This window comes from Rhinoraja longicauda, unplaced genomic scaffold (assembly GCF_053455715.1).
Source record: "Rhinoraja longicauda isolate Sanriku21f unplaced genomic scaffold, sRhiLon1.1 Scf000620, whole genome shotgun sequence".
Taxonomy (NCBI): Eukaryota; Metazoa; Chordata; class Chondrichthyes; order Rajiformes; family Arhynchobatidae; genus Rhinoraja; species Rhinoraja longicauda.
Window position 1 is genome coordinate 43,663 of NW_027601836.1, and position 16,156 is coordinate 59,818.

At 44.3% G+C, this 16,156-nt stretch overlaps 1 protein-coding gene across 1 annotated transcript; it reads right to left on the reverse strand.

Moving 5' to 3' along the window:
* Positions 1-503: 503 nt before the first annotated feature.
* LOC144591155 (galactoside alpha-(1,2)-fucosyltransferase 2-like) lies at positions 504-3,235 on the reverse strand. The gene has a single exon (XM_078395449.1). It carries the CDS (start codon positions 3,145-3,147, stop codon positions 2,140-2,142), a length of 1,008 nt encoding a protein of 335 aa, XP_078251575.1. The 5' UTR covers positions 3,148-3,235; the 3' UTR covers positions 504-2,139.
* Between the last annotated feature and the right edge of the window lie 12,921 nt (positions 3,236-16,156).

The window sequence follows — 16,156 nt, forward strand, 5'->3', positions numbered from 1 at the left end:
ACAAATCTGAAATCATCATCATTGGTCCAAAAACGCTCACCAAATCCACCCAAAACTTCATCCTCAACATTGATGGTCTCCCAGTATCCACCTCACCTCACATCCGGAATCTTGGAATCATCTTTGATCAAACCCTCTCCTTCGACAAACACATCAAACACATCACAAAGACAGCCTTCTTCCACCTCAAAAACATTGCCTGTCTCCGTCCATCCCTCTCCTCCACAGCTGCAGAAACCCTCATCCATGCCTTCATCACCTCCCGTCTGGACTACTGCAACAGCCTCCTCTATGGCGCACCCTCAAAAATCATCAGTAAACTTCAATACATTCAAAACTCCGCTGCCCGTCTACTCACACACACCCCGATCCGTGACCATATCACCCCCGTCCTTTACAAACTCCACTGGCTCCCCATCCCCCAGAGAATCCAGTACAAAATCCTCCTCATAACCTACAAAGCCCTCCATAACCTGGCCCCATCCTACCTGACCGACCTCCTCCACAGGCACACTGCCACCTGCACCCTCCGCTCTGCTGCTGCCAATCTCCTATCCCCCCACATCCGGACCAAACTCAGATCCTGGGGGGACAGGGCTTTCTCCATCGCTGCTCCCACCCTATGGAACTCACTACCCCAAACCGACAGAGACTCCTCCACACTCACCACATTCAAAACATCGCTGAAGTCTCACCTGTTCAGTACTGCCTTCAACCACTGAAGGTCACCTCACCTTCTGTCTCCTTTCTCTGTTCGTTTATTTATTTACTTATTTATCTATTTATTAATTTCACTATGTTCTCTAAATCTCTGTAAAGCGTCTTTGAGTATATGAAAAGCGCTATATAAATAAAATGTATTATTATTATTATTATTAGTTCTGGGACCCAGAGAATGCACCACATTAATTACCTGGATTTGGGTGCATGGGGTTTACAACAAAGAACATAGAAGTGTACAACTTAGGAACAGTTTCTTTAGCACAGAATGTTTGCGCTGAATATGATTCCAAGACTACCTCTTATCTGCCAGCACATAAGGCATATCTATCCATTCTCAGAATATCCATGTGCGTATCCATCCAAATGCCTCTATCGTATCTGCCTCCAGCACCAACCCTGACAGTGCGTTCTCATCACCCAATGCACTCTATGTGCAAACCTGCCCAGACATGTCCTTTCAACTTTGTCCCTTTCACCTTAAACCTATGCCCTTTGATATTTCCATCATGGGGAAAAAAGGTTCTGACTGTCGACTCTACCAATGGGTCTTGGTATTTTACATACTTCTTCCTGAAATTAAGGATGCAGGTACAGCAGGCAGTGGAGAAAGCTAATGGCACGTTGGTCTTCATTGCGAGAGGATTTGAGTATAGGAGCAAGGAGGTCCTACTGCAGCTGTACAGGGCCCTGGTGAAACCACACCTGGAGTATTGCGTTCAATTTTGGTCTAATTTGAGGAAGGACATTATTGCAATTGGGGGAGTGCAGATTAGGTTCACCAGGTTTATTCCCGGGATGGCAGGACTGACATAGGATGAAAGAGTGACAGCCAATTTTCCCTACCCATTCCCTCCACAGAAGCTGCCTGACTTCACGAATCTGCTGCTTCTTGAATCTTCGAGCATTTTGTTCCGTTTTGGTCCCCCTACTATAGGGAGGATGTCGTGAAGATGGAAAGGCAGCAAAGAAGATTTACGAGGACTTGTGCTGTTGTGAGAGTTTGGGCAGGCTCGGAGTTTATTTCATGGAGCACAGGAGGTTGAGGGGTGATCCTATAGGGGTGTATAAGATCATGAGGGGAACAGATAGGGTAAATGCAGAGAGTCTTTTACCCAGTGTAAGGTGAGAGGGGAAAGATTTAAATAGTTCCATTTAAACTATTAATAGATGGCAAATAGTGGCAAAGTCTTCCATACTGAGGGTGGTGGGTATATGGAGAGAGCTCGCAGAGGAGGTCGTTGAGGCATGTACAATGAGAACATTTAAAAGACATTTGGACAGGTAGGTGTATAGGAAAGGGTGAGAGAGATGGGTGTGACTAATGTGGATGGGGTGTGTTGTTTGGTATGGGCAAGTTGGGCTGATGGGCCTCTTTCCATGCTGTAGGACACTATGAATTCAGAATGCCTGGTTAATTTAATGATTGTTTTTTTTAATCTTTGCCAGAACAGGTGAGAGGTCGGCTGCAATTCCAATCCATTGAGGTAAGTAAAATGTTTCGTACTTAAATATCTTTCGAGACCGTGAATGAGGCGTAGTGTAGTTAACCAGGTAAACAGTATCCCCACCAGCCAGGTAAGCTGCCCAGAAACCAAATGTCCCTAACGTTATTATAGTGTGATTACAGTGAGCAAGAATGGAAAGGTCTTCACCTGGACTCTTTGAAGTATCTGAAAAGAAAACGTCCCTTTTGGAATTATTGATGTTCTGCTTGCACCAATCTATTCCATCACTTGTCACCACAAAAATAACATTCCTGTATTTATCTCTGAAGTAACCCATCGCTTTTTCTAAATATCCCTTATCAGCCACGACCCCTTTGTAAAGAGGCATGATGCCAACATAATCACCCCTTCGAACATGGACTCCAACAAAAGTCACATTCTTTCGCTCTCCCCCGATGCGTCTCAGATATGCGTTTGTCTCTTCCGTGATGAAGTCGTGAAAAGTGAACTCGTGGAGAATCTCTTCCCGCAGGTGATGGAAGAAGGTCCAGGAGCACAGAAATCCCTGGAGCATTCGATAGTTCCCTGGAATATTACGATACTCCTCAGCCATCCAGTCGTGGAGTCCGTAAGGTTGAAAGGGTAATTTATCGACCAAACTTTCATGGAGGGTTGGAAGAGTAGTTTTGAAGACAGGAGACAGATAATTGGCCATGGAGGGCAAAATGTAGGCCTGGTGACCATTAATCTTTGCCAAAGCATAGAGTGATGCAAATTCTCCCATCTGGTTGCCAAGACGTCCAGCAGAATTTATTGTCCAAATTCCCTTTGGAATATTCTGCACGCTGCTTTGAACACATTTTTCATTTGTAGATTTTTTTAAATAATCTATATTAGCCTTATATTTATATTGGAATACAATTGTTATGAAAACCAACGTTACTGAAAGTAAAATTAATATAAAGATGCGATGTTTCATCTTGCTTTAATCAATAGAAATGTTCTTTGGAAAAACTATTTTCATGGAGTTTATCAGTTGTATCTCTGTTCTTTCAATTTAGCTCAGTGCTTCTGAAAATAGATTTTTTGAAATAAAATTATTTAAGTTTGTATTATTGAAAATTATTATAATAAAATTGTCATTAATATCATTACATTTGAACAATGTTTAATTTAGTTTAAACATAGAAACATAAAAAATAGGTCCAGGAGTAGGCCATTCGGCCCTTCGAGCCTGTACGCACCACCATTCAATATGATCATGGCTGATCATCCAACTCAGTATCCTGTACCTGCCTTCTCTCCATACCCCCTGATCCCTTTAGCCACAAGGGCCACATCTAACTCCCTCTTAAATATAGCCAATGAACTGGCCTCAACTACCTTCTGTGGCAGAGAATTCCACAGATTCACCACTCTCTGACTGAAAATGTTATTCCTCATCTCAGTTCTAAATGGCCTACCCCTTATTCTTAAACTGTGGCCCCTTGTTCTGGACTCCCCCAACATTGGGAACATGTTTCCTGCCTCTAACGTGTCCAACCCCTTAATAATCTTATACGTTTCGATAAGATCCCCTCTGATCCTTCTAGATTCCAGTGTATACAAGCCTAGTCGCTCCAGTCTTTCAACATACGATAGTCCCGCCATTCCGGGAATTAACCTAGTAAACCTCCGCTGCACGCCCTCAATAGCAATAATATCCTTCCTCAAATTTGGAGACCAAAACTGCACACAGTACTCCAGGTGCAGTCTCACCAGGGCCCGGTACAACTGTAGAAGGACCTCTTTGCCCCTATACTCAACTCCTCTTGATATGAAGGCCAAAATTCCATTGGCTTTCTTCACTGCCTGCTGTACCTGCATGCTTCCTTTCAGTGACTGATGCACTAGGACACCCTTTGATGTGCCTTTCCAAATTGGAGAAATTAGTTAAACATATTCATGTGGGAGGGTCAAAGATATCATGCTCATGTACATAACGCATCGTGTCCTGAGAGTTACATACGTGAGATGCCGTTGGAAATCATGAAAAATTAATATGAATCGATATTCATTTGCTTCTATGATGCTCAAGCCAAGTAAAAAAAATACATGTCCATAGAAACATAGAAAATAGGTGCAGGAGTAGGCCATTTGGCCCTTTAAGCCTGTACGCACCGCCATTCAATATGATCATGGCTGATCATCCATCTCAGTATCCCGTACCTGCCTTCTCTCCATACACCCTGATCCCTTTAGCCACAAGGGCCACATCTAACTCCCTCTTACATATAGCCAATGAACTGGCCTCAACTACCTTCTGTGGCAGAGAATTCCACAGATTCACCACTCTCTGTGTGAAAAAAAACGTTCTCATCTCGGTCCTAAAAGACTTCCCCCTTATCCTTAAACTGTGACCCCTTGTTCTGGACTTCCCCAACATCGGGAACAATCTTCCTGCATCTAGCCTGTCCAACCCCTTAAGAATTTTGTAAGTTTCTATAAGATCCCCCCTCAATCTTCTAAATTCCAGCGAGTACAAGCCGAGTCTATCCAGTCTTTCTTCATATGAAAGTCCTGCCATCCCAGGGATCAATCTGGTGAACCTTCTCTGTACTCCCTCTATGGCAAGAATGTCTTTCCTCAGATTAGGAGACCAAAACTGTACGCAATACTCCAGGTGTGGTCTCACCAATGCCCTGTACAACTGCAGCAGAACCTCCCTGCTCCTATACTCAAATCCCCTCGCTATGAATGCTAACATACCATTGGCTTTCTTCACTGCCTGCTGCACCTGCATGCCTACTTTATTTGTCTCAATGGTTGTTTTTGTCTTTCTGGTTCTGCCAGGGAAGAAGGAATAAGAACTGTATTTCAACATTGCAATCTTCAAATTAAAATAATTGGCTTTACGAAATCAAGGAACGTTCAACTTTCATGCAACACCTGGAGCACTGTGTGCAGTTTTGGTCTCCTAGTTTGAGTATAAGAGCAAAGAGGTCCTTCTGCAGTTGTATTTCTGCAGTTGCAGTTGCAGTTGTGAGACCGCACCTGGAGTACTGTGTGCAGTTTTGGTCTCCAAATTTGAGGAAGGATATTCTTGCTATTGAGGGCGTGCACCAGGTTAATCCCTGGAATGGCGGGACTGTCATATGTTGAAAGACTGGAGCGACTAGGCTTGTATACACTGGAATTTAGAAGGATGAGAGGAGATCTTATCGAAACGTATAAGATTATTAAGGGGTTGGACACGTTAGAGGCAGGAAACATGTTCCCAATGTTGGGGGAGTCCAGAACCAGGGGCCACAGTTTAAGAATAAGGGGTAGGCCATTTAGAACGGAGTTGAGGAAGAACTTTTTCAGTCAGAGAGTGGTGAAGGTGTGGAATTCTCTGCCTCAGAAGGCAGTGGAGGCCAGTTCGTTGGATGCTTTCAAGAGAGAGCTGGATAGAGCTCTTAAGGATAGAGCTCGAGATAGAGAGAGAACTAGATCGTCAAGAGAGAGCTGGATAGAGCTCTTAAGGATAGCGGAGTCAGGGGGTATGGGGAGAAGGCAGGAACGGGGTACTGATTGAGAATGGTCAGCCATGATCACATTGAATGGCGGTGCGTACAGGCTCGAAGGGCCGAATGGCCTCCTCCTGCACCTATTGTCTGTTGTCTATTGTCTATTGATCCACTGCAGATTTGGTTATCGACACAAGGGGTTGACAGCTGACAATCTCCCTGGCACGAATGAATGGCAAGATACCATTGGCTTTCTTCACTGCCTGCTGCATCTGCATGCCTACTTTATTTGTCTCAATGATTGTGCTTGCCTTTCTGGTTCTGCCAGGGCAGCAGGATTAAGTTGTATTGCAACATTGCAATCTTCAAATTAAAATAATTGGCTTTACGAAATCAAGGAACGTTCAACTTTCATGCAACACCCTCTAATCTGACAGCACCAACCATTGTCATGGACATATTCACAAAGTGCTGGAGTAACTCAGCAGGTCAGGCAGCATCTCGGGAGAGAAGGAATGGGTGACGTTTCGGGTCGAGACCCTTCTTCATTGTCATGGACATTCTTGCCAAGGACTCAAATCATTAATCCCAATTTCATAATATGATTTTAATAAACAATGTTTATATATTTATAATTACATTGAACGTCTCCTGTACGTAACCAGCAGACGTTGCGAAGATACGAAAGGTCATCAGGTTGCAGCTCCGTCAGCAGAAAACTGACAAACTACACTTACCCCCGGGTTCTTTCATGACAGCATTGTAAATGTCTTTATATGTTGACAGACCCACAATACATGAAAACAGTGTGTTAATGATGCCTGCTTATGTACGTAATGATTTGGACACGGAGAACTAAGTAAGCACAGTATGTCTCCTTTGCTTTGAAGTATGTTGAGTTAAGAATTTTTGGACATGTATTTTTTTTTACTTGGCTCGAGCATCATAGAAACAAATGAATATCGATCAGAAAAATATTAATTTTTCATGATTTCCAATGGCATCTTACGTATGTAACTCTCAGGACACGACGAGTTACATACATAACATATAACATATAACAACTACAGCATGGAAACAGGCCTGTCCGGCCCTACCAGTCCACGCCGACCATTCTCCCTGACCTAGTCTCATCTACCTGCACTCAGACCATAACCCTCCAATCCCCTCCTATCCATATATCTATCCAATTTACTCTTAAATAATAAAATCGAGCCAGCCTCCACCACTTCCACCGGAAGTCCATTCCATACAGCCACAACCCTCTGAGTAAAGAAGTTCCCCCTCATGTTACCCCTAAACCTTTGTCCCTCAATTCTGAAGCTATGTCCCTTTGTTGGAATCTTCCCCACTCTCAAAGGGAAAAGCCTATCCACGTCAACTCTGTCCGTCCCTCTCAAAATTTTAAAAACCTCTATCAAGTCCCCCCTCAACCTTCTACGCTCCAAAGAATAAAGACCCAACCTGTTCAACCTCTCTCTATAGCCTAAGTGCTGAAACCCAGGCAACATTCTAGTAAATCTCCTCTGTACCCTCTCCATTTTGTCGACATCCTTCCTATAATTTGGCGACCAGAACTGCACACCATACTCCAGATTCGGCCTCACCAATGCCCTGTACAATTTCAACATTACATCCCAACTTCTATACTCGATGCTCTGATTTATAAAGGCAAGCATACCAAACGCCTTCTTCACCACCCTATCCACATGAGATTCCACCTTCAGGGAACAATGCACAGTTATTCCCAGATCCCTCTGTTCCACTGCATTCCTCAATTCCCTACCATTTACCCTGTACGTCCTATTTTGATTTGTCCTACCAAATTGCAGCACCTCACACTTATCAGCATTAAACTCCATCTGCCATCTTTCAGCCCACCCTTCCAAAAGGCCCAAGTCTCTCTGTAGACTTTGAAAATCTACCTCACTATCAACTACTCCACCTATCTTAGTATCATCTGCATATTTACTAATCCAATTTGCCACACCATCATCCAGATCATTAATGTAAATGACAAACAACAGTGGACCCAACACAGATCCTTGGGGCACTCCACTAGACACTGGCCTCCAACCTGACATACAATTGTCAACCGTTACCCTCTGGTATCTCCCATTCAGCCATTGTTGAATCCATCTTGCAACCTCACTATTAATACCCAACGATTTAACCTTCTTAATCAACCTTCCATGTGGAACCTTGTCAAATGCCTTACTGAAGTCCATATAGACAACATCCACAGCCTTGCCCTTATCAATTTCCCTGGTAACCTCTTCAAAAAATTCAAGAAGATTAGTCAAACATGACCTTCGAGGCACAAATCCATGTTGACTGTTTCTAATCAGGCCTTGATTATCCAAATAATTATATATATTGTCCCTAAGTATCTTTTCCATTAATTTTCCCACCACAGACGTCAAACTAATAGGTCTATAATTGCTAGGTTTACTTTTAGAACCTTTTTTAAACAACGGCACAACATGCGCAATGCGCCAATCTTCCGGCACCATCCCTGTTTCTAATGACGTTTGAAATATTTCCGTCATAGCCCCTGCTATTTCTGCACTAACTTCCCTCAATGTCCTAGGGAATATCCTATCAGGACCTGGAGACTTATCCACTTTTATATTCTTCAAAAGTGTCCGTACCTCCTCTTCTTTAATCCTCCTAATTTCCATCACTACTCTACTTGTTTCGCTTACCTCACATAATTCAATATCCTTCTCCTCGGTAAATACCGAAGAAAAGAAATTGTTTAATATCTCCCCCATTTCTTCCGGCTCAGCACATAGCTGTCCACTCTGACTCTCTAATGGACCAATTTTATCCCTCACTATCCTTTTGCTATTGACATATCTGTAGAACCCCTTGGGGTTTACTTTTACATTACTTGCCAAAGCAGCCTCATATCTTTTTTTCGCTTTTCTAATTTCCTTCTTAAGATTCCTTTTACATTCTTTATATTCCTCAAGAACCTCATTTACTCCCTGCCGCTTATATTTATTGTATATCTCCCTCTTTTTCCGAACCAAGTGTCCAATTTCCCTGGAAAACCACGGCTCTTTCAAATTATTATTCTTTCCTTTCCACCGAACAGGGACATAAAGACTCTGTACTCTCAAAATTTCACCTTTAAATATCCTCCATTTCTCTATTATATCCTTTTCATAAAACAACAATTTCCATTTCACTCCTTTTAAATCCTTTCTCATCTCCTCAAAATTAGCCTTTCTCCAATCCAAAATCTCAACCCTTGGTCCAGATTTGACCTTCTCCATAATGATATTGAAACTAATGGCATTATGATCACTAGACCCAAAGTGCTCCTCAACACATACCTCCGTCACCTGACCCATCTCATTTCCTAACAGGAGGTCCAACACTGCCCCTTCTCTGGTAGGCACCTCTACGTATTGCTGCAAAAAACTATCCTGCACACATTTTACAAACTCCAAACCATCCAGCCCTTTAACAGAATGTGATTCCCAGTCTATATACGGAAAATTGAAATCACCCACAATCACCACTCTGTGCTTACTACTAATATCTGCTATCTCCTTACATATTTGCTCTTCCAATTCTCGTTCCCTATTTGGCGGTCTATAATACACCCCTATAAGTGTTGCTAAACCTTTCTCATTTCTGAGTTCCACCCAAACAGCCTCCTTAATCGAGCCTTCTAGTCTGTCCTGCCAAAGCACTGCTGTGATATCCTCCCTGACAAGCAATGCAACACCCCCACCTCTTGCCCCTCCGATTCTATCACATCTGAAACAATGAAATCCTGGAATATTTAATTGCCAATCGCAACCCTCCTGCAACCATGTTTCACTGATCGCCACAACATCATACTTCCAGATGTCAATCCAGGCTCTAAGCTCATCCACCTTTCTTACAATGCTCCTAGCATTAAAATATACACATTTAAGGGACCCATCATTTCTTATTCTCAGTTTATTTCTTTTCCCTTCTTTCTCTCCTACATATTGGGTCTGAGTGTTTCCCTTTTCTGCCTCCTGCCTCACACACTGCCTATTAGCTATCTGTGTTTGAGTCCCTCCCCCCAACCGTACTAGTTTAAAGTCTCCGCAGTTATTTTAGCAAATCTCCCCGCCAGGATATTGGTTCCCCTCGGGTTCAGATGCAACCCGTCCTTTTTGTACAGGTCATACTTCCCCCAGAAGAGGTCCCAATGATCCAGAAACTTGAAACCCTGCTCCCTGCACCAGTTCCTCAGCCACGTATTTATCCTCCACCTCACTCCATTCCTATTCTCACTATCGCGTGGCACAGGCAGCAAGCCTGAGATTATTACTTTGGAAGTCCTTTTTTTTAACTCTCTTCCTAGCCCCCTGAATTCTCCTTTCAGGACCTCTTCCCTTATCCTACCTATATTGTTGGTACCTATATGTACCACGACCTCTGGCTCCTCTCCCTCCCCTTTCAGGATATCCTGGACACGCTCAGACACATCCCGGACACCGGCACCAGGGAGGCAAACCACCATCCGGGTCTCCCTACTGCGTCCACAGAAACGCCTATCTGACCCCCTCACTATAGAGTCCCCTATTACTACTGCTCTCCTCTTCCTTTCCCTACCCTTCTGAGCAACAGGGCCGGACTCCTTGCCAGAGGCCCGGGCACCGTCGTTGCCCCCAGGTAGGCTGTCCCCCCCAACAGTACTTAAACAGGAGTACTTATTTCCAAGGGGTACAGCCACCGGGGTACTCCCTAGTCCCTGCCTCTGTTCCTTGCCCCCCCTAACAGTGACCCACTTGTCTACCTCCCGTGGTCTAGGAGTGACCACCTCTCTGTAACTCCTATCTATAACCTCCTCACTCTCCCTGATCAGACGGAGGTCATCAATCTGCCGCTCCAGGTTCCTAATACGGTCCCTTAGGAGCCCCATCTCGTCACACCTGGCGCAGATGTGGATGTCTGGAAGACTATCAGACTCCCAGATTCCCCACATCTGACACCCAGAACAAAAAACTGCCCTGGCAGTCATACTCTCCAAACAAAGCCCCGCGCTCGGTTACTAAACCTACCGCCCAGCTGCTACTCCAACCGCTCCAACCGCCCACCCAAAAGAACTGAGTGATCTCTTGGGAGAGGCGAAAAACCGGATCAGCATGGCCTCCTCCTGCACCTATTGTCTGTTGTCTATTGTCTATTGATCCACTGCAGATTTGGTTATCGACACAAGGGGTTGACAGCTGACAATCTCCCTGGCACGAATGAATGGCAAGATACCATTGGCTTTCTTCACTGCCTGCTGCATCTGCATGCCTACTTTATTTGTCTCAATGATTGTGCTTGCCTTTCTGGTTCTGCCAGGGAAACCGGATTAAGTTGTATTGCAACATTGCAATCTTCAAATTAAAATAATTGGCTTTACGAAATCAAGGAACGTTCAACTTTCATGCAACACCCTCTAATCTGACAGCACCAACCATTGTCATGGACATATTCACAAAGTGCTGGAGTAACTCGGCAGCATCTCGGGAGAGAAGGAATGGGTGACGTTTCGGGTCGAGACCCTTCTTCATTGTCATGGACATTCTTGCCAAGGACTCAAATCATTAATCCCAATTTCATAATATGATTTTAATAAACAATGTTTATATATTTATAATTACATTGAACGTCTCCTGTACGTAACCAGCAGACGTTGCGAAGACACAAAAGGTCATCAGGTTGCAGCTCCGTCAGCAGAAAATTGACAAACTACACTTACCCCCGGGTTCTTTCATGACAGCATTGTAAATGTCTTTATATGTTGACAGACCCACAATACATGAAAACAGTGTGTTAATGATGCCTGCTTATGTACGTAACGATTTGGACACGGAGAACTAAGTAACAACAGTATGTCTGTCTCCTTTGCTTTAAAGTATGTTGAGTTAAGAATTTTTGGACATGTATTTTTTTTTACTTGGCTCGAGCATCATAGAAACAAATGAATATCGATCAGAAAAATATTAATTTTTCATGATTTCCAATGGCATCTTACGTATGTAACTCTCAGGACACGACGAGTTACATACATGAGCATGATATTTTTGACCCTCCCACATGAATATGTGCAACTAATTTCTCCAAGCACAGTCGGGTTTGGAAAGACACATCAAAGGTGTGGTCATGGTACATTTATTTCCAATTAACCTATTTCTGGAAAACAGAGGGAATAATTGTGTGCAGAGATGAGACAGCGGTGAACGATAGTCAATATTAAAGAGTATGACAGGCACTGTAGTTTGAATCTTGAGGTAATTACCAATTTCCTTTACAGTGGGACTCTCTGACTCTCTGTGTTTGCCTCTACCCTCCTCATCTGTCTGTCATTCTGCCCTGAAAAAGCAGCCAACATAATCATACCTCCAGATTCAAGAACAAATTCTTCCCCACTGTTTACAGATGTCTGAATGATTCTCCCATAAAATACGGATGTATCCAAATAATAGCCTTTTTATCTATCATGGTACATCTGACAATAATATAAACCAATACAAATGTTAGTCCCAATAACAGCAGCATTCAACAAAGCAGCAACGATTTACACACGAGACATATATTTACACCCGTTCAACTTTGAATGCTTCAAGGCATATCTCACTCACTCAGTTTAAATGGGATTTTTGCCAAATTTGTTTTGTAATAAGGAAGTTGAAGTGAATCTAAATAAGTCTGAAGAAGGGTCTCGACCCGAAACGTCACCCATTCCTTCTCTCCCGAGATGCTGCCCGACCCGCTGAGTTACTCCAGCATTTTGTGAATGAATCTAAATAAGTACATGTCATTGCTTAACAATCTTTAGTGCTTTTAATGAAAATGAAACCATTGTACCATTTTTCTAGATGGTGAACATCATAGGGGTGTGAAGATTGATCACTGAAGGCCACAGATAGGGTATATTTGGGAATTGTAGTGTACACACATGTTAGAAATGCCCTTGAAGAAAATTACAAAAACAAGGAGTCTGGAACGAGTCTGGAATTCATGTGGTGATAGAAAATCGCATCATAAATTGAAAGATTAATAAAAGAGATTGAAAGAGAGTAAATGGAAAGATTCAGATTCAGATTAGTTTATTGTCTAATACACTGGCGAGCAATAAACTTGCTTGTTCACATGAAGTGCACAGTGTATACATACATTAGTAGCAGGAACGCCAAGGAGTCCAGCCAAAAACTAATGGGACACGAGTTGCATGCGATAGTCGTGTTTATTCTCCCCAGCACGGCTCTCCACCACTTCCCCAGTCTCGGGCGATACCTGGCCTTAAATACCGACTCAGGTAACACCCCCTGTGACTTGTGCCTGCCACACCCAGACACCGCCCCCTAGAGCCGATGGTTCATTCTGCCCTTGGTTTGCCACCAGGTGTCACCACAATAGACAATAGACAATAGTTGCAGGAGTAGGCCATTCGGCCCTTCGAGCCTGTACAGACCGCCATTCAATGTGATCATGGCGGATCATTCTCAATCAGTACCCCGTTCCTGCCTTCTCCCCATACCCCCTGACTCCGCTGTCCTTAAGAGCTCTACCAAGCTCTCTCTTGAACGTATTCAGAGAATTGGCCTCCACTGCCCTCTGAGGCAGAGAATTCCACAGATTCACAACTCTCTGACTGAAAAAGTTTTTCCTCATCTCCGTTCTAAATGGCCTACCCCTTATTCTTAAACTGTGGCCCCTTGTTCTGGACTCCCCCAACATTGGGAACATGTTTCCTGCCTCTAATGTGTCCAACCCCTTAATAATCTTATACGTTTCGATAAGATCCCCTCTCATCCTTCTAAATTCCAGTGTATACAAGCCTAGTCGCTCCAGTCTTTCAACATATGACAGTCCCGCCATTCCGGGAATTAACCTAGTAAACCTACGCTGCACGCCCTCAATAGCAATAATATCCTTCCTCAAATTTGGAGACCAAAACTGCACACAGTACTCCAGGTGCGGTCTCACTAGGGCCCTGTACAACTGCAGAAGGACCTCTTTGCTCCTATACTCAACTCCTCTTGTTATGAAGGCCAACATTCCATTGGCTTTCTTCACTGCCTGCTGTACCTGCATGCTTCCTTTCAGTGACTGATGCACTAGGACACCCAGATCTCGTTGTACGTCCCCTTTTCCTAACTTGACACCATTCAGATAATAATCTGCCTTCCTGTTCTTACCACCAAAGTGGATAACCTCACACTTATCCACATTAAACTGCATCTGCCAACCATCCGCCCTCTCTCACAACCTGTCCAAGTCACCCTGCAACCTCATAGCATCTTCCTCACAGTTCACACTGCCACCCAGCTTTGTATCATCTGCAAATTTGCTAATGACCCACCCCCCACAGATTCGCAAATTCAGTCGTGCCCTGGTGGCAACTTGGAATGCCTGCTTTGGTGTTCCGCGTCACATCACGTCCGACCGGTTCACGTGGGAACTGCGGTCGTCCATGGCCCGCCTGTTGGGAACGGCTCCACCATTCGACAGCGTACCATTCCCCAGTCAAATGGGTTGGTGGATTTATTCACAAAGTGCTGGAGTAACTCAGCAGGTCAGGCAGCATCTCAGGAGAGAAGGAATGGGTGACGTTTCGGGTCGAGACCCTTCTTCAGACTAATGTCAGGGGGGGCGGGACAAAGGAAGGATATAGGTGGAGACAGGAAGATAGAGGGAGATCTGGGAAGGGGAGGGGAAGAGAGGGACAGAGGGACTATCTAAAGTTGGAGAAGTCGATGTTCATACCACTGGGCTGCAAACTGCCCAGGCGAAATATGAGGTGCTGTTCCTCCAATTTCCGGTGGGTCTCACTATGCCACTGGAGGAGGCCCATGACAGAAAGGTCGGACCGGGAGTGGGAGGGGGAGTTGAAGTGCTCAGCCACCGGGAGATCAGTTTGGTCAACGCGGACCGAGCGCAGGTGTTCAGCGAAGCGATCGCCGAGCCTGCGCTTGGTTTCGCCGATGTAAATAAGTTGACATCTAGAGCAGCGGATGCAATAGATGAGGTTGGAGGAGGTGCAGGTGAACCTCTGTCTCACCTGGAAAGACTGTTTGGGTCCTTGGATAGAGTTGAGGGGGGAGGTAAAGGGACAGGTGTTGCATCTCGTGCGGTTGCAGGGGAAAGTGCCCGGGGATGGGGTGGTTTGGGTAGGAAGGGACGAGTGGACCAGGGAGTTACGGAGGGAACGGTCTCTGCGGAACGCAGAGAGGGGAGGGGATGGGAAGATATGGCCAGTGGTGGGGTCCCGTTGTAGGTGACGGAAATGTTGGTGGATGATATGTTGGATCCGCTGGCTGGTGGGGTGGAAGGTGAGAACGAGGGGGAACCTGTCCTTGCTGCGAGTGGGGGGAGGGGGAGCAAGAGCGGAGCTGCGGGATGTAGAAGAGACCCTAGTGAGAGCCTCATCTATAATGGAGGAGGGGAAGCCCCGTTTTCTGAAGAACGAGGCTGCCAACCAACATTATCCCCACATTTTCCCTTCCACCAGTCAGCCAATCTTCTAGGCAAACTAGTAACTTTTGCTCTGAAGACCCAAAAAGTGACCAGAGAAAGACCCAGAGAAGCTCACGTTGTCCAGAGATGCTGCCTGACCCACTGAGTTACTCCAGCACATTGTATGTGTGTTTTTGATCTCATAAAACCACTGTTGTATCTACATCCACCTCCATCCATGTGTTCCAGCCACTGCCAGCAAACAAACGTAGTCGCAAAATGTAATCAAACGTAGTCGCAAAAAGCTTAGAATGGAAGAACTCACCCTTAATCTCGGAGATTAAAACAGTTTATAACTGGGGAATTATAAACATTCATTGTACAATGTGACATATTTCACAATGATTTTATTTCTAGAATTGTAGATGGATGAAACACTTCTATTAAGAGCCACACAAAAGTTTATTTCTTAGAAGCTAATTCCCACAACATCAAATATAATACAAATTATATACTGTATATAGAATGATATCCATTAATAATCATCTTTTTGTTTGCTTATGAAATAAAAAGAGCTGTCACACAATATTTCCCTGTTAGAGAATTAGGGTGGACAATTGTTCTTTGGATGGCACTAGGGAGGTTGAGTATAGTTCTGAAATAAAATCTTGGCTTCAATCAAATTTCCTCAAACTCAAATCTTGGCTTCAATCAAATTTCCTCAAACTCAATTGCAACAAAGCTGAAATCATCATCATTGGTCCAAAAACGCTCACCAAATCCACCCAAAACTTCATCCTCAACATTGATGGTCTCCCAGTATCCACCTCACCTCACATCCGGAATCTTGGAATCATCTTTGATCAAACCCTCTCCTTCGACAAACACATCAAACACATCACAAAGACAACCTTCTTCCACCTCAAAAACATTGCCCGTCTCCGTCCATCCCTCTCCTCCACAGCTGTAGAAACCCTCATCTACGCCTTCATCACCTCCCGTCTGGAGTACTGCAACAGCCTCCTCTATGGCGCACCCTCAAAAATCATCAGTAAACTT